This window comes from Neolamprologus multifasciatus, chromosome 18 (assembly GCF_963576455.1).
Source record: "Neolamprologus multifasciatus chromosome 18, fNeoMul1.2, whole genome shotgun sequence".
Lineage (NCBI taxonomy): Eukaryota > Metazoa > Chordata > Actinopteri > Cichliformes > Cichlidae > Neolamprologus > Neolamprologus multifasciatus.
The window spans coordinates 296,201-322,282 of record NC_140456.1 but is presented as its reverse complement, the minus strand read 5'-3'; the positions used below and the strand labels follow the sequence as shown (position 1 = coordinate 322,282).

The following is a 26,082-nucleotide window of genomic DNA, read 5'->3' as shown; positions in this document are numbered from 1 at the left end:
TTTTTATACTAAAGTAAACTAAAGAAGTTGATATTATAGACACGGGGAACATGAAACACCTGGGACCTCCCAATTCTCAAACCTATTGACAGACAACAGGCCTTTACAACACCCCATAAAAGATGAGGATAGTGGATACCTCAAAGAAACGTTACTGATACTTCAAAGTTTTAAGAAACTCTTAGTTAGCCAAACTTTATTAAACCCTCTTAGAACCTATACGAGCGGTCCAAGTCCTGGTTTTAAATCCTTTCAAAGGCGCATGGAGAAAATCCAAACGGGTCTTTCCGAGGTCTTTTGAACCCGGAGACGTCTGGATGTCTTACCTTCGATGTCCTGTTCATCATAGACTCTGTGTTTCTCTGGCGGGCTGCGAGCTGCGGGACAAAGGATCTGCTGAAAGTCCTGAACATCAAAGGCCTTGTTTAGATCTTCCTCTTCTTCTTCATCAGCATGACAGTGTGGAGGAGGAGGAGACTGAAGATAAAAAACAGGTGAATTAAATGTTGTCTTTCATGAACATGGCTGTTTCCAGCTGTGATCAGATCTCAGTGCTTCCTCTGCACAGGCAACATTTCCTGTCTTTAACTTTGTTTTTAACGCAAACAACAACCACAAAAGAAAAAGTAAAACCCAGATTCCCCCATAAGTGATCATTATCAGATCGATATTATTGATCGCTCATCAGTTTCTGTGGAAACTCACTGCAGACTGACTGAGGGTGTCACCAGGACTCGCTGAGCTCTGATGATGGCTCATGGCTCCCACAGGGGTCACAGGTCACAGAGCTGGATATTCAGAAGCAGGTTGGGCAGCAGAACCTGGGGAGGGAGGTACACTGGAGGTCAAAGGTCAGGTTATTTGACGCTGTTCAGTAAATGTAAGAACTGAATCTGTTTACGAATCTGCTGATCCTGAATCTCAGAATGTGTTGAAACCTGAGATGTTTTGGCCCGTTAATCCTGCCGCTCTGAGCTGGAACGCTCTGATGTACAAAGTGTACGTCGAACACACCGTGAAACTTCAGCCTTGGTTTTTGGTCAACTTACACAATTTTAAAGGGTTAAAATTCAATTTGTAATTTCGTGGAACCAAATATAAACTTAAACTAACACTCAGGACTGACTCTGCAGAAACCATGAAGCTTAATGTGAGCAGCTTCATGGGGGAACCATGACGTCCATGTCCCAGCTCGCTTTAGGAGGGACGCCGGAGCTTAGAGCTTCCTGTAGGGGCTCATCAGGCCTGCACGAAATCGAAACGAGGTTTGTGGTTTCTATTCAAGAGACGGCAGACATCTCTGCAGCTGAGTTCTCCAAACCAGGGAAACCTCCAGATGGATCATCAGTTTGAGCTTAGGCTTACAACTTTGGAGATGAATTTTTCAAAAATATTTGATTCCTTTAAATCAAATATGTTCGCATTTAAAAAATCAGGTCAGAAGATAACTAAGATAATTCAAGAATCTATTATTTGTGTGTATTAATTATAAATACATAGTAGTCCTGATATAATCACATGACTACTAATAAAACTCTTGTAATTAACGCGTCTTGGACCTCTGTCTGTGAGCAGACAGTTCAGATTTTCAAAATAAAACTCTCACGACATGTAAAAGGTCAGAGGTCTTTAATGATGCGACTGCGAGGGTCAGAGTGACGGAGCAGGCGAGCTTCAGAAAAAGGACGTGCTGGTGTGTAAGTCCTACGACTGCCTGTTCCAGCTGGTTCCTCGCCCTGACCCTCTTGTTTTAGCTCCACCCCCTCAGAGGCTTTAGCTTTCCTCATGGTTAAATAAGCCTCACACTGACTCACTGCTCCGCCGTGTGGCACAATGCAGAATTACACAAGTAAAACTTCAGGTGAGCTCTCTTCAGTGAAACAGGTAAACCGAGTCTTCAGATCCTTTTGATGCTTTAATTCACTTTCAGACGTTTTTGAACAATTTTAATCAGAAAAACATCTTTAATGCTTCCTGTAACCTGCAGAGTGATTCTTGTCTTACTGCATCTGTCCAGCGTGCTCACAGGCACACTGGTGCAGTGAGGAGAACAGGAAGCTTTTTAAAATAGATTTGACTGTCGTTTTGCACCTCTGTGTGATTTTCAGCAGGGCCGACAGGTGTGCTGCTGCAGGTACAGACAGCCGGGCTTATTAACTCTAAAACGTTTCAGGATCTCTGTGCAGGAAGGAGAAACGTGCCACAGCTCACGCAGGAACCTGCTGTTTCCCACAGTCAGCTCGGCTAAAAGTTCAATTTTTATTTTAGAATAAAAGCAGGTTTGAATAATGACATCATTAATTGTGATTTAAGTCTCGGTGCAGTTTCTCAAACTCAGAGCAGGAGAAAAAGCACAGCTTAAACTGATCTGGGCTCAGTGTCACTGCCACCGAGTGTGTGTGTGTGTGTGTGTGTGTGTGTGTGTGAGAGTGTGTGTGTGTGTGAGTGTGTGTGTGTGTGTGTGTGTGTGTGTGTGTGTGAGAGTAAGAGTGTGTGAACAGGAAGAGAGTTGGAGCCTACCTCAACGTCCTTGCAGCTCTGAAAGAGAGAAATTATAATGCAAAGTCTGAAACCAACAGGAAGAGAATGGGTGGGGGGGAGGGGGGCAAATGGGGGAGGGTATGGAGGGGTGGGGAGGTGGTGGTGGGGGGAGAAGAAAGAAGGTTGAAAGGAGGAGAGGAAGCAGAGAGAGGGAGCAGAGAGGAGACGGACACGCTGCAAATGAGGAGCTCCAAACTCTCCACAGAAACCTGATCAGCTGAAGGTCACCATGGCAACCACGCTGTCACTCAGTGCTTGTCCCGCCTCCGTCTGCACACACACACACACACACACACACACACACACACACACAGCTGCAGATTGTCCGATGCTGTCTCTGATGACATCACACAGACAGGTAACTCCCACCTGATTCTGTCCAACCAGCACACGAAGCAGGTGACGGAGCATTTCTATTGGTCAGTGTGATCACCTGCACATGACAGCCTGAAACTCTCTGACTGATTTCTGCTGTCTGACGAACACAAAAGCAACACTAGGACCTGATCTGCAGACAGGGCTGCCATCCAGAGCCCGGCCTGATGCTGCCTCACTGCTCTAGACTGTATATAAAAGATGGACACAACCCCTGTGATGTCACAGAGCCGGGATTGGCTGGAGCCAAGCTTCTGTCTCACTTTCATAGCAAACATCCTGAAGGTGGGCCTGATAAAGATGATGAAGTCAGAAAGTCAACTTTTATTTATACAGCACTTTTTAAGACGAGGACCACAAAGTGCATCACAGCAAAACAATAAATGAGTTTTCAGTCGTTTCTTAAAGAGACCGACGAGTCCACAAGTCTCAGACTCGGAGCTCCAGAGTCACTGAGGTGAAAGCCCGTTCAGCCTCGTATACGGTCAGCAGGACCTCGGGGACCTCGGGGACGTATGGCTGCAAAAGGTCAGTGATGTAAGCTGCTGTTTGTTGATACAGAGCTCCAACAGTCAGAACCAGCCGCATCAGCGACGCCGTCCGTGAGAGTAAGATCTGTTCTCACAGCAGCGTCGTGAACAACCTGCAGATGCTCCGGCGAGTTTCTGCTTGCACCAGTGAACACTGACTTACAATAATCCAACCGTGATGAAATAAATGCACGAGCAACAATTTCCAGTTCACAGCACGACACAATGGTACAATCTGCCTTAAATGATAAAACAAGAGTGACCACAGATCTAACGTCCACAGTGGGAGTCACGAGTTACCCAAGTACGTGAGTAATGGGCACAGACAAGGACCTGTGCTTTATCTGCATTAGGCTGGAGAAGTAATCCAAGGTTTAATGGAGTCTAAGAAGCTGTTTCAGCATCTGCAGCTTTTAAAAGACTTAAAAATACTAGTCTTAGCCTAAAAGAGACATAGAAGGGCAAATCATCTGCACAGTGGTGATAGCACACGTCCTTAAAGGTACTCACAATGTACTGAAGTGGGAGCAGTTGGAATAGAAACAACAAGGGCCCAATACACAACCTTGATGATGATGATGATGAAAGAGTTTTTCAAGAAAAGTAAAGTCATCAAGAAGTCACACAGATGTGTCTGATGGAGGCTGTAACAGGGGTGGGGCTGGGTGGAGCTTCAGGATGCTACGGTCTCTCTGACAATCACACTGAGAGCGCCACGGTCACGGGGAGAAGACGCCGTTTCATCGCCGTACATGACTCACTTTAATGAAAACAAACTTGTGGTTTGATTGGACGAAGCTGCTGAGTGACTTACTTAAAACTGATCTTCCAGCTGGTCTAAACATTAAGGAAACGAGGCTCAATGCTTCTGCTAGCCTAGGATACACTGGAGAAAACGCAGCTCGGACTCAAGGTCAGGCTGTTGCTTTCCTGCCTCTTTTGAAAACGTAAAAGTAAAAACTAGTCAGAAGTAAAGTACAGATACCTGAAGTCTACTTAAGTACAATACTAAGTACAATAACAAAGTATTTGTACCTCATTACTTCCCACCTCTGGAAACCACCGAGCAAAGGTCTGTGGATTAGGACTCAGGTGGAGCTGCAGCATTACAAACTGTACCACGTGCAGAACAACACAAACCTTATTTACCTTCAGATCACCGTCCCAGTTTCCATGATTACTGTGGCACGCCAGTAAATGCCCGGTGGCTTCTTAGTTTCATTCAGGCATTAATCGGACACACTGAGCGTTTTATTAGCTCCAGACTGAGCAGAGAGATGTCGCTCGCCGTGTGCGCACTGCTGAGAAACAGAAGCTGAGTTCACTTCATTTCTGCTGTTTCATGGAAACAGTTACTGAGGACCAATAAGTGGGCTCGCCTCTGAACGCTCAGCGTGACACTGATGAAGAGTTTTAGGACACAGCCAAAGTTTTAGTAATATCATCATTTTAGTAGTATTGCAGTAAATGTTCCTCCTCCTTTAAAACACCAGTCTTTGGACTGAAAGATATGTTTTACAGACTGTTATTGTTTCTATGACCTCCATAAAACAAGAACACTGTGGTGAAGCTAGACCAGCCTTTTGTAGTTCGTCTTCTGCACATTGTAGTTTCAACACGGCAGACTTCCTGTTAAAGAGATACCAGTGTAAGGTTGTTCCAGTTCTAAGTGCACGCCTCTTCCCTTTTCCTGAGTCCTCAGCAGTTCTCCTTCCCACCTTTCCTTGACCTCAGTGGCGTTTTCATCGAGGTCAAGGAAGAGCGTCAGGAGACATGAGGGACTTCTGGAATGGGTCTTGGGTCTGCAGTGCAGCTGTACTCTGGTATCTGACTAAATACTGTGTTCTCTTGTTTGTTTTGCTTACTTATAGGCACTACACTGTGTCCTGAAACACTGCCCTCTGCTGGAGAAAGCTGTAGTTACATTAACGATTCAGTTCAATATGAATATGAACGAAACATATGACCTTTGTGAGATATAGCCTGAAGTGAATGTAATACCACATTTAACCAGCAGGTGGTGCAGTCAGACATTATTCAGGCTTTATTATTCAGGAGCTCCCCCTGCAGGTTATTAACGCTAGCATACAAACATGCGATGAGTCTGAAGTCATATTTCAGCAAAAACATGTTCGGAGAAGAAAGCGATGCTTATTGGATGGATGGCTACACAGTGCTGCCCCCTATGGCCAAAGTTGTCACTACATGTTTACGCAAAGCTAAACCAGTGACTCTAAGAACATGATTTTTAACATCTACTTTTTTAATGATCTGTTTTTATTTCTATGATCCCTTTAAGTGAGTCTGTACATTCTTCAGTAAAAATGTGCAGCCCATTTTAATACTTCCTTCACTAAAGTGTATGTTGTGGGCTCCATCTATCACCTGGTACCTCTGGACTGAGCTGGACCCGTTCAGTCCTGATTGGCTGTATTTATTTGTGTAATCTGATTCCTCATCACAGACTCAGCAGCGGCTGCTTTAACGCAAACATGCTGACGTCGTCATGCAGTCAGATCATAATCAGTGACAGGCTTACTGTTACAGGTACACCACCAACCCATTCATGTGTCTAACCGTTTTTCCCCACTCAGCAACACACCTGCCGGGGGTCAAACTCTGGTAATTGGTGATTCTGTTCTCAGACATGTGAAGCTAGAGACACCGGCAACCATAGTCAATTGTCTTCCAGGGGCCAGAGCAGGCGACATTGAAGGAAATTTAAAACTGCTGGCTAAGGGTAAACGTAAATTCAGTAAAATCATAATTCACGTCGGCAGTAATGACACCTGGTCGGAGGTCACTAAAATCAATATTGAATCGGTGTGTAGCTTTGCCAAAACAATGTCGGACTCTGTAGTTTTCTCTGGTCCCCTCCCCAATCAGACCAGGAGTGACATGTTTAGCTGCATGTTCTCCTTAAATTGCTGGCTGTCTGAGTGGTGTCCCAGAAACGATGTGGGCTTCATAGATAATTGGCAAACCTTCTGGAGGAAACCTGGTCTTGTTAGGAGAGACGGCATCCATCCCACTTTGGATGGAGCAGCTCTCATTTCTAGAAATATGGACAAATTTATTAAAGCCCCCAAAATATGACTATCCAGAGTTGGGACCAGGAAGCAGAGTTGCAGTCTTACACGCCTCTCTGCAGCTTCTCTCCTCCTGCTACCCCCCCAAAAACCCATCTCCATAGAGACTGTATCTGCTTCCAAAAAGACAAAAAACAAACTAAAAACCAGCAACAAACAACTTAAACATTTACAAAGAAAGAACAATACAGTATCCACACCTGAACCAAAGAGTAAAACAGTGAAATGTGGATTATTAAATATTAGGTCTCTCTCCTCCAAGTCTCTGTTAATACATGACTTAATAATTGATCAACAAATCGATTTACGCTGCCTTACAGAAACCTGGTTGCAGCAGGATGATTATGTTAGTTTAAATGAATCAACACCCCCGAGTCATTCTAACTACCAGAAACCTCGAAGCACAGGCCGAGGGGGAGGTGTGGCAGCAATTTTTCACACCAGCCTATTAATCAACCAAAGACCCAGACAGACTTTTAATTCATTTGAAAGCCTGATGCTTAGCCTCGTCCACCCCAGCTGTGAAACTCAGAAACCAGTCTTACTTGTTATCATCTATCGTCCACCTGGGCCTTACACAGAGTTTCTGTCTGATTTCTCAGACTTTATATCTAATTTAGTTCTGAGCTCAGATAAAATAATTATTGTGGGTGATTTTAACATCCATGTAGATGCTAAAAATGACAGCCTCAACATGGCATTTAATCTGTTGTTAGACTCAATTGGTTTCTCTCAAAATGTAAAAGAACCCACCCACCACTTTAATCACACTCTAGATCTTGTTTTAACATATAGCATAGAAACTGAACATTTAACAGTGTTTCCTGAAAACCCTCTCCTGTCTGATCATTTCCTGATAACATTTACATTTACAATAATTGATTACGCAGCAGTGGAGAGTAGACTTTATCACAGTAGATGTCTTTCTGAAAGCGCTGTAACTAAGTTTAAGAATATAATCCACCCACTGTTATCATCGTCAATGCCCTGTACCAACACAGAGCAGAGCAGCTATCTGAACGCTACCCCAACAGAGGTCGATTATCTTGTTAATAATTTCACCTCCTCACTACGTACGACTCTGGATACTGTAGCTCCAGTGAAAACTAAGGTCTCTAATCAGAAGTACCTGACCCCGTGGTATAATTCTCAAACACGTAGCCTAAAGCAGATGACTCGTAATCTGGAGAAGAAATGGCGTGTCACAAATTTAGAGGATCATCATTTAGCCTGGAGAAATAGTTTGTTGCTTTATAAGAAAGCCCTCCACAAAGCCAGAACATCTTACTACTCGTCACTGATTGAAGAAAATAAGAACAACCCCAGGTTTCTCTCCAGCTCTGTAGCCAGGCTGACAAAAAGTCAGAGCTCTTTTGAGCCAACCATCCCTTTAACGTTAACTAGTGATGACTTCATGAACTTCTTCACAAATAACATTTTTATCATTAGAGAAAAAATTACCAATAATCATCCCACAGATGTAATATTATCTACAGCTGCTCTTAGTACCATTGATGTTAAGTTAGACTCTTTTTCTCCAATTGATCTTTCTGAGTTAACTTCAATAATTACTTCCTCCAAACCATCAACGTGTCTTTTAGACCCCATTCCTACAAAACTGCTCAAAGAAGTCCTGCCATTAATTAATTCTTCGATCTTAAATATGATCAACCTATCTCTAATAATCGGCTATGTACCACAGGCCTTCAAGGTGGCTGCAGTTAAACCTTTACTCAAAAAGCCATCTCTAGACCCAGCAGTCTTAGCTAATTATAGGCCAATCTCCAACCTTCCTTTCATATCAAACATCCTTGAAAGAGTAGTTGTCAAACAGCTAACAGATCATCTGCAGAGGAATGGTTTATTTGAAGAGTTTCAGTCAGGTTTCAGAGCTCATCACAGCACAGAAACAGCTTTAGTGAAGGTTACAAATGATCTTCTTATGGCCTCTGACAGTGGACTCATCTCTGTGCTTGTCCTGCTAGACCTCAGTGCAGCGTTCGATACTGTCGACCATAATATCCTATTAGAGCGATTAGAGCATGCTGTAGGTATTACAGGTACTGTGCTGCAGTGGTTCAGTGTGTCGGCCTCTGACATCACAGCCCCATTTCTGCTCTACAGTACTGAACACGTAAACCTCAATGACTGCTCAGCTGTGTCTGTAATCAAACCTCTTTGCTCTGCTTCCCTTCAGCAGCACCAGGTCATGTTCACATTCATGGTTTTCTTCAGTTTTTGTTCTACTGGAGAATATTTTAAGGTTATCTGCTATAAAAAGCCAGAACAGGAACATCTGCTTCATGTTTTATCCTCAGTGACACAAAGCTGTGATGCTCACACCTCTGATGAACCTTTGTTTATAACATGGTAAATGGTAAATGGCCTGTATTTGTACAGCGCTTTACTAGTCCCTAAGGACCCCAAAGCACTTTACACATTCAGTCATTTTACACATTCAGTCATATGTTAATATTTCTGACTGGCTGAGGCCAATTTTTCCTGATTCAAATTGAATTCAATTAAATCAACCTTGTGAATCTGAATCAAATCTATTCTAGAAATCAGTGACGATACCCAGCTCCAACGTAGAGGATCTGTACTTAAAAAATGAAACATCCCACCCACACGCACCACTTACTGTGAACCACAGGTGAAGCACAGGTGAAGCTAAAGCTGTTTGAAACATGAATTTGAAAATGTGGTTTAAGTTATTATGATAATGTGTCTGACCTTTGGCCTCTGTGTGTGTTTGTGCTCGTACCTGTTCAGGTGTCGAGTTCCCGTCGTCCAGCAGAAACAGAAACACGCCGTCTGCAGCTGCTTTTATAACCACAGCTGTGTGTGTGTGTGTGTGTTTAATTAACCTGTTAGGACAACAGCAATTATGTTCATTCCCACAGTTTCACCCCACCATGTGTGTGTGTGTTTACAGGTAAATGATGACTGTACTTAACTTGTTCAGGTGTGACGGTGCCTATGGGAACATATAGGTGTGAGTGTGTGTGTGTGTGTGTGTGTGTGTGTGTGTGTGTTCATATAATGACCTTCACATTCTCACAACATCAGCCGCATGAAAAACTTTTCCTGTCTCGTTATGTCCTTTCCTATGTCTCCTTATGTCCTTCCCCATGTCTCCTTATGACCTTCCCTGACTCCTTATGTCCTTCCCCATGTCTCCTTATTTGCTTCCCTGTCTCCTTATGTCCTTCCCCATGTCTCCTTATGACCTTCCCTGTCTCCTTATATACACCTTGTAGTCCTGTGTTCTGTTCCAGGATCAGGTCTCAGGTGCTTCAGTAACACACGGTCCTGTCTTTGTGTGATGTGTGTGTGAAGCTGTGACCCAGCGACCTTTTCGGGAACACAAAGATTATTTTATTGCATAAAATAGCGCTAATCGTATCAGCGCTATGTTCCACTCGAACAGAGGAGGAAAAATCTGTTTTGGGGTCCGCTAACCACCTGTCCCCTGGCTCACACCTGTCCCCTGACTCACACCTGTCCCCTGACTCACACCTGTCGACCAGAGAGCATTACGCGGCAGAGAGGAGCATGTTACTCTCAATGTTGGCACATTTTCAGGAGGATGCTGCTAATAAAGTTACACAATTACACAGTTAATTCACGTTTATTATTATATTTACAAAATACCAGTTTTTGTCTTGGTCATTTTATGTGGTTGTATTTATCCGCGACACCTTAAAGGCTCCGTGTCTAAACCGGTCTGTGGCGCAACAAAGGTTGGGGAACGCTGCTGTGCAGCATGAGGGTTAATGGGACCGCACTCATATGAATATGATGTGTAAACTGATTTATTCTTGTACCTCCACGCCGTAACGGCCAAATTCTTCACCCCAGTGAAGAGGTGATTGTTTCCTCCTCGTTTTAATAAATTAAGCCGTTTGGTCTTTGGTCTCCACAACATGTCACCAATTCGACAAAATCTAAATTAGCTGTATGTGAGCGGCTATACATGACAAACCGCGGGACCTGCGATACCAGCTGGTTTACAGTTATTTTAAATAAAAGAAACATGTCTCTGCAGATGCCCAAAGCTTAACAACACGACCGCTATAACAATTTAACTTTTGTACAACCAGATGTTCATATACCGACATTTGAAAGTGTTTTCCTCTTCGACCACCATCGTTATCAGAAACAAATCTCTGTGACCCGCAATGAATCCTGGGATATGGTAGGACACGAAGGACACATCGGACCATCCTTCGGGGCAAAGAAGGACGCATTTGTCGCCACATTTAAAGGACTCTTAGAAACCGGGCAGCCTTTGTCGCGCTGCTGTGACATCATTGCATACAAACGCGGCATTTGAAGCACCCGCCCCCTGAATTCAGACACAGCTCACACTGTGGGAGGTCAAAGGTCACAGGTGACATTCATGCTTCTGTGCTACTCAGACACACACACACACACTCACACTCATGCACACACACACAGACACACACACACACACACACACACACACACAGAGGCCATTAAGATTCTAATGTGTGTGTGTGTGTGTGTCTGTGTGTGTGTGCATGAGTGTGTGTGAGTGTGTGTGTGTGAGTGTGTGCATGAGTGTGTGTGAGTGTGTGTGTGTGTGTGTGTGCATGAGTGTGTGTGTGTGTGTGTGTGTGTGCGTCTGTGTTAATCTGTTGTTTTTGCAGCAGCAGCTGATTCTCGTTTACCGTAATCAGTGAGCTTTTATTCTGACATGTTCTGTAAACAGAAACAGGAAGTTCACCTGCGTCACACTCTGTGGGAACCTGTGCAGGCACACACACATACTTGTTTTTATGTGTTAGTGAGGACCTCTCATTGACAGTGTGCTGCTGTCCCCCCGACACTAAAACCACATGTGGAGACTCAAACATGTCTTCAGACTCGTGGAGACGGCTGCTGGTCCCCTGAGCGCCGACGTGATTGTGGAACATCCTTATGAATAATGTTCACATTGTCAAAGGTCAAAGGTCACAGGTGGCATTCATGTTTCTGTGCTAATCAGTCAGACACACACACATGCGCACTCACACAAGTGTGTGTATTCATCGCTAACATGACCCAACTGTGGCCCTGACACTGAAACCACATGCAGCCCCGCGAGGACCTTCAGCCCCGCGAGGACCTTCAGCCCCGCGAGGACCTTCAGCCCCGCGAGCACCTGTAACGTTCAAAGAAAAACACGACGACGTTTACAGCTTCAGAAATATTTATGTCTCCTGCTGACAGGTGAGCTCACAGGTGAGCTGCAGCTTCAGCACTGATGGGGGAGGGGTGGGCGTGTTCAGGGTCTGGACCTTCGTCCTGATTGGTTCTGGAGCAGATTTCAGTCCCGGCTGGTTTTGGGTGTTTCTCAGCAGAACACAGAGCGGGTCCTCGGAGCTACCAATGAGAGGGCAAACACCACAGAAGAAGACGTGGAGTTGAAGGAGGCGCGGTTCTGATGAGCCTGGGTCACTGAGCGGTTGCAGCTGCCTCTTCCTCCTCCTGCGTCTCCTGCCTCCTCCTCTCCTTCACCTCCTTCAGTCCCTCCTGGATCCTGTCCACGGCCTCCTGGTCCGCGGCCTGCCAGGCCAGACCCAGAGCCTCCTGGTAGAGCCGCAGCGAGTCGTCCAGCCGGCCTGAGGGACAGAACCAGACGGCGTGAGACGGATGGAGTAAGAGCCGCCCCCGATCTCTGTTCCTTGCTCACCTATGTGCAGCAGGATGCCCGCCATGTTTCCCAGCAGCACGTGGAGGTCCGGGTGTCCGGCTGAGCGGCTCAGTTCCACCGCCCGCCGGACCAGTGCCAGGGCGTCGTCATGGTGACCCTGCAGATCCAAGATGGTGGCCAGGTCGCTCATCAGCACAAGGGTCTGACAGAGACACGAAGAAGAGTTGAGAAACCGACAGACGAGTCTACCTGTGGGTGTGTTTACCTGTAGGCGTGTTTACCTGTAGGCGTGATTACCTGTGGGTGTGATTACCTGCAGGCGTGATTACCTGTGTGTGTGATTACCTGTGGGCGTGATTACCTGTGGGCGTGTTTACCTGTAGGTGTGATTACCTGTGTGTGTGATTACCTGTAGGCGTGTTTACCTGTAGGTGTGTTTACCTGTAGGCGTGATTACCTGTGTGTGTGATTACCTGCAGGCGTGATTACCTGTGGGCGTGTTTAACTGTAGGCGTGTTTACCTGTGGGTGTGATTACCTGTGGGCGTGATTACCTGTGGGCGTGTTTACCTGTGGGTGTGATTACCTGTAGGTGTGTTTACCTGTGGGCGTGATTACCTGTGGGCGTGATTACCTGTGGGCGTGTTTACCTGTAGGCGTGTTTACCTGTGGGTGTGATTACCTGTGGGCGTGATTACCTGTGGGCGTGTTTACCTGTAGGCGTGTTTACCTGTGGGTGTGATTACCTGTGGGTGTGATTACCTGTGGGCGTGATTACCTGTGGGCGTGTTTACCTGTGGGTGTGATTACCTGTAGGTGTGTTTACCTGTGGGCGTGATTACCTGTGGGCGTGTTTACCTGCAGGCGTGATTACCTGTGGGCGTGTTTACCTGTGGGTGTGATTACCTGTGGGCGTGTTTACCTGTGGGTGTGATTACCTGTAGGCGTGATTACCTGTGGGCGTGTTTACCTGTGGGTGTGATTACCTGTGGGCGTGATTACCTGTAGGTGTGTTTACCTATGGGCGTGATTACCTGTGGGTGTGATTACCTGTGGGCATGTTTACCTGTGGGTGTGATTACCTGTAGGCGTGATTACCTGTGTGTGTGTGATTACCTGTAGGCGTGATTATCTGCAGGCGTGATTACCTGTAGGTGTGATTACCTGTAGGTGTGATTACCTGTGGGTGTGTCTCTCCCTGCTCCTGGCAGCAGATGTTCAGGGCGTCCTGGTAATCCTGCCCAGCCTGCTTCAGGTGCAGCGTGGACGCTCGGTACCGAGCCCGTGAGTCCAAACACAGCCCGAGCAGGAGGCGGGTCTCCTTCCTAAGAGCCTCCTGCTCCTCTGAGGGCGACACGCAGGTTAGTCACGTGACTTCATGACCACACTTAAACTCAGCAGCAAGCGTCTGCCTTCGAGTCCCAGCAGAGGGACTAACGAGCCACCAAACTCTGCAGGATCTGCTGACTCCGCCTTCAGCTCATCTGTAACCAGCTGTTAAGCTCCTCCCTCCTTATTTTGATTTTATTCAAAGGCAAAGGGGTTCATGTGACACGGCTCAAAGAGACGCAGGCGACCCGCTCTAACTCCGCCCCCCTGTGCCACTCACCTGTGGGCTCCTCTCCCAGCTCTTTGTGCTTCTCCAGTTTCACCTCCAGAGACTCCGTACAGAACCTGAAACCGTGCTCTGCAAGCTCCGCCCTCAAACAAGAAAGCACACAGAGAGTCAGCGAGCTGTGACCTCAGCTTCCTGTCAGCTGACCGGCTGAATTTGCCCTCACTTGTTCTGCTCGGCGTAGATGGTGGCCAGCTTCAGCGACATCTCGATGACGGCATTGTCGTCCTGGAAACAGACAGGAAATCAGGTGGGTTCACCCGCTGAATTCCAGGTGAAACGAGCGAGCACTGACCTGCGGAGTTCCTCCCGCCAGCATGAAGCTCATCGCCGCTTTGAAGAGTTTCTCAGCCTGCGAGAAACAGGAGCGCAGAGGATGACATCACAGAGGACCAGCCAATAGCAGACAGACCCTTTGGCCTCAGATTAACGAGGTCGCCGAGAACGAACGTCGAGAGCGAGCGGAGGAGAAACCGGTCAGCTGTGCGTGAACGCTGAGCTCGTCAGAGCTATCTGGGCTTTAATGACGACGTATGAACAAACGACTGTTTATTAAGGCTGCTGTGTTTCACATGTTTTAAATTTTCTATTTAATCTGAACAAGCCCCTAAAAACAGTCAGTGATCTCTCGGGTTTTATTACCACTGTTCAAGTTGTTTAAAACCTTTCACTGTAGCTGCAGCCCAGCAGCAGTATATGAATGACTAACCTCGTATTGTGGATAGATTATCTCAGTTGTTCTCCTGACTGAGGTTTGGTCCGTTTACAGCATCCTGCCGTGCGATTGCATTTGTCTCTAACCACCGAGTGGAGGTGTTAGCGTTCATCCTCCAGCTTCACTGTGTTTATGCTAACATAGCTGTGTAGCTAGCGATCACGCAGCACATCATTATATAGCAGCTAGCCCAACTTCAGTAACCCTGCAAACGTCACTGCTGTTTAGATTCTGTCTCCATTTATGTTGAAGTGACAGCAGAGCTGCAGGTTTGGATTTCAGAACATGTTCAGGTGGAAACTTCTAATGACGTCAGGATAGCGCTTACACAGGAGGACGCTTTCTCCAGGTATACTTCCTGTTTCTGTAAATGGAGGGCAACAACTTCACTTCCTGTTTGATGGCAGGTCCACTGGAGCATTTGGGGGCGTGGCCTACCTGCTGAAGGCCACTGTGGACCCCTCGTACTGCTCAAACAGCACAAGCAAAGATGGAGGACAGGTCTGCTGCAGACATGTCGTACATCTGTATCACCTGACATGAGCTGCGTCTGACCCAGACGGCGTCTCCGGCACCATCACTGAGCCATCGGTGCTAAACGCTGCCCTGATCATCTCCACGCAACTGCCCGACGACACCCGTCCTATTCTAAGCATGCGCTGTGACACGGACCGGCCTGAGTCCTCCTGACAGAAGCCCAGCATATAAAGCACATGCTCACGTTAGAGGCCCCGCCTCCAACATGTGACTCAAAGAAAAGTGCAAAAACAAACGCTCATGCCTGTTTACAAACTGAACTTCAGATTGTTTTTGATCATAATAAACATTTGCTGTGACAGTCGATTAGTGTTTGTGTGCTCTGTGATCAGTCCCAGCCTCCACCAGCAGGTGTCACCGTTTCCTCTCTGTGATGGAGCAGATACTCACGCTGTCCAGCTGACCCTGCACGTAGGCCAGGTTCGCCATCTGAGGACACAGGTGAGCAATAAACAGGTAAACAGCTTAGTGTGTGTGTGTGTGAGAGGTTCACGGAGGTCAGAGGTCAGATGTTACCAGGCTGTAGGTGTAGATGATGGCCTGGTTGTTGTGCGTCTGATGAGCGAGAACAACGGCCTGATGGAGGAACCCCGAGGCGGCCTGCAGCTGACCCCGATGCATGCTGAGCTGAGACACACAGAGATGTCAGTACTGCTGCTGTTACAGAAGAAGACCCACTGACCCCACTGCTCTCACACAGGTGTAACTCTGTGACGCTGGGTTTAACAGTATTTACGGAGATTTTCCATTTTCTGTCCTCTGGCTCACACCCGTCCCCTGTCACACACCCGTCCCCTGACTCACACCTGTCCCCTGTCACACACCCGTCCCCTGACTCACACCCGTCCCCTGACTCACACCCGTCCCCTGGCTCACACCTGTCCCCTGTCACACACCTGTCCCCTGTCACACCCGTCCCCTGTCACACACCTGTCCCCTGACTCACACCTGTCCCCTGTCACACACCTGTCCCCTGGCTCACACCCGTCCCCTGGCTCACACCCGTCCCCTGGCTCACACCTGTCCCCTGTCACACCTGTCCCCCTGACTCACACCTGTCCCCTGTCACACACCCGTCCCCTGGCTCACACCCGTCCCCTGACTCACACCCGTCCCCTGTGACACCTGTCCCCTGACTCACACCTGTCCCCTGTCACACACCCGTCCCCTGGCTCACACCCGTCCCCTGGCTCACACCTGTCCCCTGTCACACCTGTCCCCTGTCACACCCGTCCCCTGTCACACACCTGTCCCCTGACTCACACCTGTCCCCTGTCACACACCTGTCCCCTGTCACACCCGTCCCCTGGCTCACACCCGTCTCCTGGCTCACACCCGTCCCCTGTCACACACCCGTCCCCTGTCACACCTGTCCCCTGACTCACACCTGTCCCCTGTCACACACCCGTCCCCTGGCTCACACCCGTCCCCTGACTCACACCTGTCCCCTGTCACACCTGTCCCCTGTCTCACACCTGTCCCCTGTCACACACCCGTCCCCTGGCTCACACCTGTCCCCTGTCACACCTGTCCCCTGTCACACCTGTCCCCTGTCACACACCTGTCCCCTGACTCACACCTGTCCCCTGGCTCACAGTAAAGTGGACACTTTATCCTGGTTTATAACAGGAACTCATCGCTGCAGCACTACAGTCTGATGACAGTCTGATGACCACAACCAACCAATCACATGACCAATCACATGACTCCGACTCACATGACGGCAGATGTTGCTGAACACGTTTTTAAACTTTGTTACTTAAACCCAGAGTTTCACCTGAGAGCACGGTCAGTGTTTCATGTCCTCTCTAAGCAGCAGGTCAGGACACACTAGTGTACACAGTAGCACTGCTGTGTGTGTGTCTGTGTGTGTGTGTGTGTGTGTGTGTGTGTGGTACCTTGGCTTTCTTTAGCAGCAGGATCATCTCGTCCTCCTTCCTCTGAGCTTCATCGCGTTTGTCTTCTTCACTGCTGCCAAACAGGGAGAAGGCTTCACACACACACACACACACACACAGTGTGAGGTCACAGAGGTGACAGGAAGTAGGAACAGGTTATGAAAGCTGATGAAGAACAATGTTTGTGACCAACCATACCGAGCGCTGCCCACAGCACCCCTCCTCCTCCTCCTCCGCTCACGGTTACCCAGCATGCCGAGCAGCGCGAGCCTTCCACAGGCGGTGATGTCACAGCGTTGCTCTGACTTCTGACCGTGTTAATGCTCAGACTGCAGAAGCAAAAGCGAGTAAAAACATGATATGGTTGCCACGGTTACTGTCACATTACCACGTCGTTACACCTGGTTGACAAGTTCTGGTCGTGTGTGTGTGTGTGTGTGTAACAGAGCACAGGTGCAGATGTTACTCCAGCTGTTCTGCTGCTGATGTTTGTTGTTGTCAGAGATTCAAACCAGCAACCTTCCTCTGCCCATCAGCACCCTGCTGCAGTGATGGGGACCAGAGAAGCTGTAGAAGCTGCAGATTTTTGAATGGACTCTGGTGTGAGGACGCGGGAGTCTCAAATCGTGTGAAATGTGACCTGACCCTGGTGCGCAGTTTCCGGTCGCTCACCTGTGTGCAGCTCGCGGGTGACGCAGGCTCCACCTGAAACTACCGAACCTGCTCAGAGTCTGCCTGAGGACAGCACGGAGAACACCGGAGGCCGCCATCTTTACTGTTTACATAACGAGCGGAAGACACGACTCCAGACCCTGCGCCTTCAAAATAAATGCAAAGAATCTGTCCAGTGTCGAATAATTGAAAAAATCGATCAACAAATATCTCCACAAATATCTCAATTTCTTATTGAGATGTTATTAAACAGATACAGTGAAAATAAAATAAAATGACGAGATTTTTACTCCATTCGTCATTAATTCTCATTTATTTTGAAAGGATAATTTCTAAGCCTCTAACAGGCGAGTGATGAGTCTGAAAGCTGGGGTCCATCCTGCAGTGTGATGGGGGCGGGGCACAGCTTACCTGAGTGTTGCTGCCAACCTCGTCCGTGCCTTTATGACGTCAACATACCATCTTCTGACGTCACAAAGCTCCGTTGAGCTCAGACTGGTTTATTAAACATGAAGCTGAGTTCACTGCACCGCAGCCACAGATCTCAGTCCTGCAGAGCCTGTGATGATGTCATGATGATGTCATGTGAAACAAACTGTGAGGAAGAACAAAAACAGCTCTGAAGCTAATCAGCCTGTGATTGGCTGAAATCAGTACGTGTCTGAACTCAAACTGGAAGTCACCTTAAAGCTGAGGTAAAGCTGTTGGTCTCACCTTTTATTTTCCAGTTTTACCGCCACTCTGTGGTCACTCAGCATGTGTCAGATGTAACCAACCAATCAGGGAACAGATGTCCCTAGCAAATGGTGGTTACTGGGGTCACTGAACAGTAAACCAGTCTGCAGGCCTGGTGTGACTGTGGCGTAAGCCAATCAAAGTGTGTCAGCAGCAGTCAGAGGGGTTCTCGTTGACACTGAAACACTGAAATAAACTGATGATGTAAGACGATTTCTGTATGCTGATGTCAGCGTGGGTCATGCTCAAAACCAAGGTCAGGAAGTTTAAACAAGGTCAGAGGTCACACAAAGCCGTGAACCTTAGTGACTCTGAACACTAAGCTGTGTTCAGCTTAGTGTTCAGTGAACACACCAGCTGCACATGTTTCTGTTTCTTTGAATCACACTGGCACAGTTTACGGAGCTGAGTTTGTGTGGGGTCATTTATTTTGAAAGTCTTCATTTGTCCTGATGCTAAAAAAAAACAAAACAAAAACCCCACACACACCTTTAACACACCTGAGACAGGTGACTCTGTCACTTAGCTGTCAGGGGGAACAACAAGAGAAGTCACAGGTGAAGCTGCAGGTCAAACTTTATTGGTAATGACATGATGCACACCGCTAAAAACACGGTGTCGCCAAGAGCGCGATGCACAAACATCATGGCTGATTCTTTGGAAGCCTGCTGGGTTTGGAGCGCCACGGTCTCAGCAACGCCAGCGGTCAGCACCAACAGTGTTGGGCTGAAACAGAATATATGTACCTGTGCATTTAAAATACAAACGTGTGTCTGGTCTTTTCCTGTTTAAGTTAGGCTATGCTCTCTATAATGTCAGCGTCCTGTTGATGTTGGTGGGACCCGGAGCCAGCACAGTAGAGCCAGCAGTGCACGGGCAGGAATGCATTTCTGGGATGAAATCTGAGCGTGCAATGCAAACTCTGTCAGCAACCGAGCTGCTCTCAGCGTCAAAGACTCCAACCTAAAGAAACATCTGGAAGTACGTTCTGTTTAAAAACTAACATTAGCCGACTGCTGCTAGCTTGTTTTAGCTGTGGTAGCTACCTGGGTCATGTTCAGTATCTGTGATGTACTGTTGCTATTACTGAAGGCTACTCACCACCGAGCTAACACTGTTAGCTGGCGTTAGCTCAGGTTAGCAGACAGAAAGAAAACACATGACTGATACAGTCCTATGTTGCAAAAAGTGCAGCCTTACCTAATGTCCACCTACTGTGACTCATTTATATTAAGATTCAAACATCTAGTTGGTGTTGGTGTGGAGAGTAACCTTCAGTAACAGTAATAAATCACATTCATGTAGCTGTAAAAAGATGATAATATATGAAGTAATCAGAATAGTTACTCTCATTGAGTAACGTAACACGTTACAGAATACATTTTGGGGCATGTAATCTGTAATCTGTAGTGGGATACATTTTAAAAGGAACCTTCCGAACATTGCGTGCTAACAGTCTGCGCTAACAGCGCTAACAGTCAGGAGACTCGAGGGTTCTCAGCAGCATTCATGTCCATAGAGTCAAAGTTCACGTCAGACCAGCACAGGATGGTAGCGCTGCTGCTCTGTGAGATCATTGGTTGGTCGAGGACAAACCACCATGAAGAAGACATGCTGCGGTTGGAGAAGCTCCTGCTGAAGCTCAGGCGGTGATTAACATATTAAACATGTCAGGGTAGTGTTGAAAGGCCCCGCCCCTCACTCCGCGGGCCGGTGGTCGGTGAACCTCTTTAGGTGGTAGCGCAGAACACCTCGGGTCTTGAAGGTCTTGCCGCAGCTGCAGACGTGCGGGCGCTCGCCGGTGTGGTCGAGCTGATGGACGCGCAGCATGGAGCTTGTGAAAAAGAACTCGCCACAGGTGATGCAGTAGTGGCTCTTCTCGCCTGTGTGCTTGGAGCGCTGGTGGCTGACCAGCGAGCCGGACGTGATGAAGCTCTGGCCGCAGTCCTGGCAGGTGAAGGGCCGCTCGCCGGTGTGAATCCTCTCGTGCGCCCTCCACGAGTTGTGGTAAGAGAAGGACTTCTGGCAGTACGAGCACTGGTACAGCTTCTCCTTGGTGTGCGTGCGCCGGTGCACCTTCAGGTAGTGAGCGATGGTGAAGCTCTTCCCGCAGTCAGTGCAGGTGAACGGCTTCTCGCCCACGTGGAACAGCGTGATGTGGGACCTCAGGTGGGACGACTGCGTGAACCGTTTCCCACAGGTGGTGCAGAGGAAGGGCCGCTCGCCGGTGTGGGTCACCATGTGCGCCTTGAGATGGGGCGACTGCGTGAACCGCTTGCCGCACTCGGAGCACTTGTAGGGCTTGAGTCCGGTGTGCGTGCGGTCGTGCAGCTTCAGGCCCTGCAGGCTGGAGAAGCACTTGCCGCACTCGGTGCAGTGGTAGGCCTTCAGGTCCTCGTGGGTGCGCTGGTGGCACCGCATGCCGCTCAGCAGCTTGAAGGCTTTGCCGCAGGTGGGGCACTTGTGCGGCTTCCTGTTGGAGTGGGTCACCTGGTGCAGCTTCAGGCTCTGAGGGTTGCTGAAGGTCTTGTTGCACTTGGGGCATGGCAGCAGCTTCCGGCTCTTGTGGGACTTGCGGTGGAAGTTGAAGCCCTGGTAGGATATGAACATCTTATCGCAGACGGTGCAGTGGTAGCACTTCTCCCCGCTGTGAAGCTCCAGGTGCTCGCTGAGCTCGTCCTGCTCTCCGAAGCCGTCCCCGCAGAACCAGCACTTGAAGGGTTTGGTGCCCGAGTGCGTCCGGTGGTGGGTCTTCCAGTCCCTCTTCAGAGCAAAGGTCTTGTCGCAGTAGGAGCACTGGTAGGGCGCCGTGCGGTCGTGGACCTGCTGATGGACGACCAGGCTCATCAGGGTCGGGTAGGTCTTGCCGCACTGCCAGCACTGGTTGGGCTTCTGGCCCCGGTGGACCCGCAGGTGAGCCTCCAGGTGGGACTTCTTGTAGAAGCCCTTGTTACACTCGTGGCAGTACACCATCTTCCTGCCCGTGTTGGTGGCCTGCTGCTGCCGCTGCCTCCGTTCAATGAGCTCGGGGTGATCACCTGCGGGGAAGCGGAGTTCAAAGGTTAGAGACGGAGAGGAACGGCGACATCACAGCCACCAAGCAGTTCATCGATCCTGCCGTCCAGATGTCGGGTTAACCAGCAGGAGGGTTACTGCACAGAACAGGAAGAAGTTTTCCTCCGATTCTGTTCCCAACACACGGAGGACAGCACATCTCCTCTGTTAGGCACAAACACACTGCTGCCTCAAAGACAGTGTTTGAGGTTATGGACGAGACACAGAGCCGAGTATCATCACGTCTAGAATCGATTTGACTCAGAGATGCTGTAACTTATCAGCACATCTCCATATTTTATATCCATGTATACAAACACAGTTGACAGTGTGAGACGTCATCACAGCAGACGTCTTTGTGTCAAAGTCACGGACGACGAAACATGAAGCAGATTTTCCTGGCCTGGCTTTTTATAGCAGACTTTCAAAATAAAACCGTGACTCAACATTACCTGATGCTGAGAGTTCTTTGACCTTTAACCTCAGATTCTGCTGTTTCTGATAAAATATGTTTATATTTAAAAACCGATTCAGGATTTAATGGATCGATGTCACTTTTTCAAACTAAAAACTGATTTGAATCAGAAAATCGATCACTAAACCCAAGTTACCGGTTTCCTCCTCTCTGAGGGAGTTCCTCCGTCCTACGATCCTCCTGCTGCTGCTGTGTAAATAACCTGCAGCTGAAGCAGTGATGCAGAAATCTGAGGCATGGCTGAGTGAGTGGAGATCATCACTGTGACGTCTCTAGTTTCACAGCTTGTTTCCCTTCCTGTCACTTTCTTTGTTGCTTCAGTCGCCTGAATTAAAGGGGAAGTTTCCATCTGAGACATCTGAATGTCTGACCGGAACAAACGGGATTTGGACTTCTGCTCAGACAAAGCAGCCACACATATCTGATATTTTAATCATGGATTACCCAAAGACAGGAAGTCCCGCCCCTCCAGCCACACCCTACAGTCACTCAGCTTGACCGACAACTTCCTGAGGATCGGGTACGAGCGGATCTCCACGTCGCCCTCCGGCTCCGTTTTCACCTGAACGCCGGCGAACTCCTCAGCCTGGAAGGAAAGATTCAGACAGCGTCACACGGGTGAAAACATACGTGACCTCACAAACACACTTCATGCTTATTCAGGGTCACGTGACTCTGCAGCAGCTGCAGCGACGGGCGTGTCCTTTCAAACACAAACAGACATCTGTAGCTTAAATGTGAGCACAGCTGTGTTCTGTTACTGGCCACCAGGGGTCACAGGTCAGCTCACGTTAGCAAACAAGCTGCGTCTGTCCACATGTGACGATGACCACCTGTGACCAACACGCATGTTTGCAATAACTGCTGCACAACATGCTGAGTAATGTGCAGAGGGGCGGGGCTCGTTTCTGCATCTGTGCTGGACTGTTACTGTGGGTGGGGCTTCATGGAGCTCCACCCCCACAGCAACAGGGAGGTGATGCGTTACTGAAAGCTAACGTAGAAGCTAGCTTAGTTAGCGCTGACATGTCGGATAGGCTGCAGTTAGTTGCTCAGTTTTCAGGCTCCTTCAGTCTGGAGTCAGACGCCATCTCTAAAGATCCAAACCTTTTTATCCCGCCGCCTCCCTGAGCCCGGCTCTGCTGCAGGTTACTTCCTGTCAACATGGGAGCGTTTCATTCCCACTGTCTCAGTGTTACTGTAGGGTCTACCTTACAATATGAAGCGCCTTGAAGTGACTGTCGTTGTGATTAACTGCTATGAACATAAAACTGAACTGAATGCAGCCGGGCGAGACGCAATCAGACAAAGCCAGTAATCAGATTACTGCATTATGGAAACGAGGAACACCGGGGGCGGTATGTGACTGTCAGCCTAACTAACCTGCAGTCAGCAGCACTCCTGAGCTCAGCGTCCTCATGCTGCACGTTTTTCTTCCAGTCCATCAAAGATCAAATCACAGCGTTCCTGAGTTTCTCTTGCAGGACTGAAAAATGGCGCCGAGCGGACACGGGTGATTGTGTTCCTGCAGGAACTCTGCGTGGTAACTCACACTGACCGGATTGTAACCTGACACCATGACCTTTACAGAACCTGACGTGCACACCGCCGCGACCTGAATAGAGATTGAAAATGTGACGTCATGCGTAAAACCGCAAAGGATTGTGGGTACGAGTAGCAGGCGGTACTAGCGCACGCAGGCTTTCACGTGAAAACAGTCACACAGCGATAAAAAGAAACACAAAAAATGTCAAGAAGCTGTGTTATTAACTGCAACAGCCGGTCGCAGCCACGGGAAGCCGACGGGTAAAGAGATCGTTGTTATCGGATTACGTCGTGGAAGAGAAATTGCCATGTTTCCGAGGTAACAAAGAGGCGACGGATGGCCTGGATTGCAGCCATTCAAAGACCAAATATAACGTCCCAGAACATCCAGCTCACAGGTGAGTCTGCTCCAAGCATTCACACAAAGGTCAGTCTTCTGTTGTGGTTAATACGTCATTCATCATAATGTTGATGTCGGTTACAAATAAGTCTTAATTTGAATTGAGTTTGTTGCGCTTTGTTCACTGTGGCTTTGCGGGCTAATGTTTGTTGTGTTTTTAGGAAAACCAGCCAACAAAATGCAGGAATGCGATCCAGACTGGGCCCTCTATCAGCCTGGGTCACACCGAGTTTAAAACTGCTACCACAGTGAGATCTGATTGGTTAAGAGAGAGCGAGATCAAAACAGCCACGAAACGTCTGCATACATGTGCCGAAGTGTTGTATTGAAGCAATCAAGTGATGAATAACTGTTTTCCAGTATGTTGTTTTTTTGTTTTTTGCATTGTTGATTTGTTTTTCACCGAAGCAGCTAATAAAGCACGATGGATTTTTACAATTTTGCCTCTTTGCTGTCAGATTCTATGACAGAATGAAACAATGATGCCAGTTATAAATAAAGACAATAAATTGAGTGAATTACGAAACCCTCATTTTATTTCTACTGGATCTGAAAATGTTGTGTAACACTACAACCTGAAACGACAAACAGATGTGTTGGCCTGAAACAGCAGCTGTGAGAGGGAAAAATCACCAAAGTAAACTGGAGCTGGGCTTGTTGCAGGATCTGACGTTAATAAACGTGAAGTGCATACACTCACGCTTAGGACCATATAATAATAAATATGTGCGTGATGAAGGTCGGGCAGCACGCTAACGTGCCTACTCCACTCTGTATGCTCGTGTGGGTCTGACCCTTTCACTCCTTTGAGTTTTGTTGCCTCCTCGTCACGTCTGTGTTTGTGCGGAGCTGCCGAGTTCTCCTTCATTCTGAACAGAACTGTTTTTGGGGCAAATAAAATGCAAGTAGGGATTAAAACCGCAGAATTAATGATTACCGGTGCTGGAAACGCTAGCGCTTGATGCAGTGTATTGATTTTGCCGCCACTCATACCTACAATGCAATGCGCGAAAGTCACGTGGTCTGTCTGTGGAAGGTGGCGGCTGAGGAGAAAAGGACTTAACAGTTCCAGTTGGGACTCCGACGTCCGTGTTTAGGTTGTTTCACGCTGTATGTTTGTCTGTTTCCAGGCTCAATAAAGTTTTGTGTTGTTCTCCATAGTTAAAGATTTACGACTCTGATTTTTGGAGGTTAATCTGTGAGCCCCCCGCCCCGTAGGCCCCCTAGCTACGGCCCTGTAACATCGATCGCTCATCAATAATCAGTCGAACGAATCCGTGGATCAGTAACCGAGTCTGGACTCCGTTCAGTGCCCGCTGCTCGGACCCGGAGCCCCTCACAGCGGGCCCGGCTCCAGCTGGGACGGTGCTGGCAGTAGCCGCAGTGGGAGGCTCGGGTTCGGCTCAGTTTGAGGGATTCCTGACCGGAGTCCAGATCACCGGGGCTAGCCCGGTTAGCTTAGCCGCTCACAAGACCGTGTCCGGGGGATCGGCCCGGCTCAGCCCTGCTCGGCTCGGCAGGTGTGCTTACCGTTGCAGCGTGGACGGGCTCCATGGTCCCTCCGGTTCGGTCGCAGGTTCCAGTTCTGACGGTAAAGACGAGCGAGAGTCCGGAGCGGCTAACAGCAGAGCAGCTGCTCCACTTCCGGGGGAAGGGTCAAAGAAAAAAAACAAAGAGGAAACAGCGAGTGACCCCACCCCCACCACACACACGCGCACACATGTGTGTGTATTTATAACCTCGTGGGGACCTCCCATTGACACAATGCTTTCACTAGCTGCTGCTTACCCGAACCATGAATAACGAATAACGAGCCCAGCTGCAGCCCTGACACATGCTGAGCGTGGAAACGCCTCCAGCCCTGCGGGGACAAACCCAGGTCCCCACCAAGATACAAAGTACACAGATACCAACAAACACAGACACACACATGCACACACAGACACACACACGCACAGACACAGCACATGGACTCTAACCATAATAATGCACCTCATTACCTCAGTAACTTGTTTGTTCCACTGCAAGCTGTTTATTTCAAATTTAACTCTTAGTTCAGACTGTACTTATTAGGTTAAATCCTTAATTAGTAATAATTACTTTACTTTGATGTTCATGTTTTATCTATTAAGTTTCTTTATTCAGTTCTTCGGTACATTTTTACTGTAGTTTTCTGGTCAGAGATTGCACAGCAGCAATCATTTCACTGCCTCAATATCTATCAGCGAGTGCACGGGGTATGA

General features: G+C 48.2%; 3 protein-coding genes across 6 annotated transcripts in view; all 3 read right to left on the bottom strand.

The window, feature by feature from the left end:
* The window catches only part of slc4a2a (solute carrier family 4 member 2a), a 31,346-nt gene extending 21,962 nt beyond the window's left edge, over positions 1-9,384 (bottom strand). The window contains exons 1-3 of one of the 2 annotated variants that reach the window (XM_085140616.1): positions 9,300-9,384; positions 706-821; positions 327-477 (exon numbers count right to left, since the gene is read on the bottom strand). In XM_085140616.1, coding sequence (XP_084996742.1) covers positions 327-477; positions 706-759 — 205 coding nt within the window. In that variant the 5' untranslated portion in view covers positions 760-821; positions 9,300-9,384. Of the gene's footprint in view, positions 1-326; positions 478-705; positions 2,459-9,299 lie in introns of those variants that run through there. The other variant, XM_085140617.1, reaches the window with a different exon arrangement.
* A 763-nt stretch (positions 9,385-10,147) lies between these two features.
* Positions 10,148-17,765, bottom strand: ttc19 (tetratricopeptide repeat domain 19). Of its 3 annotated transcripts, none has more exons than XM_085140880.1 (11): positions 17,631-17,765; positions 17,157-17,287; positions 16,959-17,050; positions 15,577-15,687; positions 15,451-15,489; positions 14,104-14,160; positions 13,975-14,036; positions 13,803-13,894; positions 13,374-13,537; positions 12,234-12,396; positions 10,148-12,162 (listed from the first exon to the last, which is right to left on the bottom strand). In XM_085140880.1, the coding sequence occupies exons 1-11, from the start codon at positions 17,726-17,728 to the stop codon at positions 11,996-11,998; spliced, it is 1,176 nt and encodes a 391-aa protein (XP_084997006.1). In that variant the 5' UTR covers positions 17,729-17,765; the 3' UTR covers positions 10,148-11,995. The 3 variants fall into 3 exon arrangements, with proteins under 3 accessions (XP_084997006.1, XP_084997010.1, XP_084997007.1); XM_085140884.1 differs by having other exon boundaries at positions 17,152-17,287; positions 17,631-17,746; XM_085140881.1 differs by lacking the exon at positions 15,451-15,489.
* A 1,158-nt stretch (positions 17,766-18,923) lies between these two features.
* Positions 18,924-25,782, bottom strand: LOC146496856 (uncharacterized). The gene is made up of 3 exons (XM_085140820.1): positions 25,370-25,782; positions 22,339-22,480; positions 18,924-21,403 (listed from the first exon to the last, which is right to left on the bottom strand). Exons 1-3 carry the CDS (start codon positions 25,391-25,393, stop codon positions 20,064-20,066), a joined length of 1,506 nt encoding a protein of 501 aa, XP_084996946.1. The 5' UTR covers positions 25,394-25,782; the 3' UTR covers positions 18,924-20,063.
* Positions 25,783-26,082: the final 300 nt, after the last annotated feature.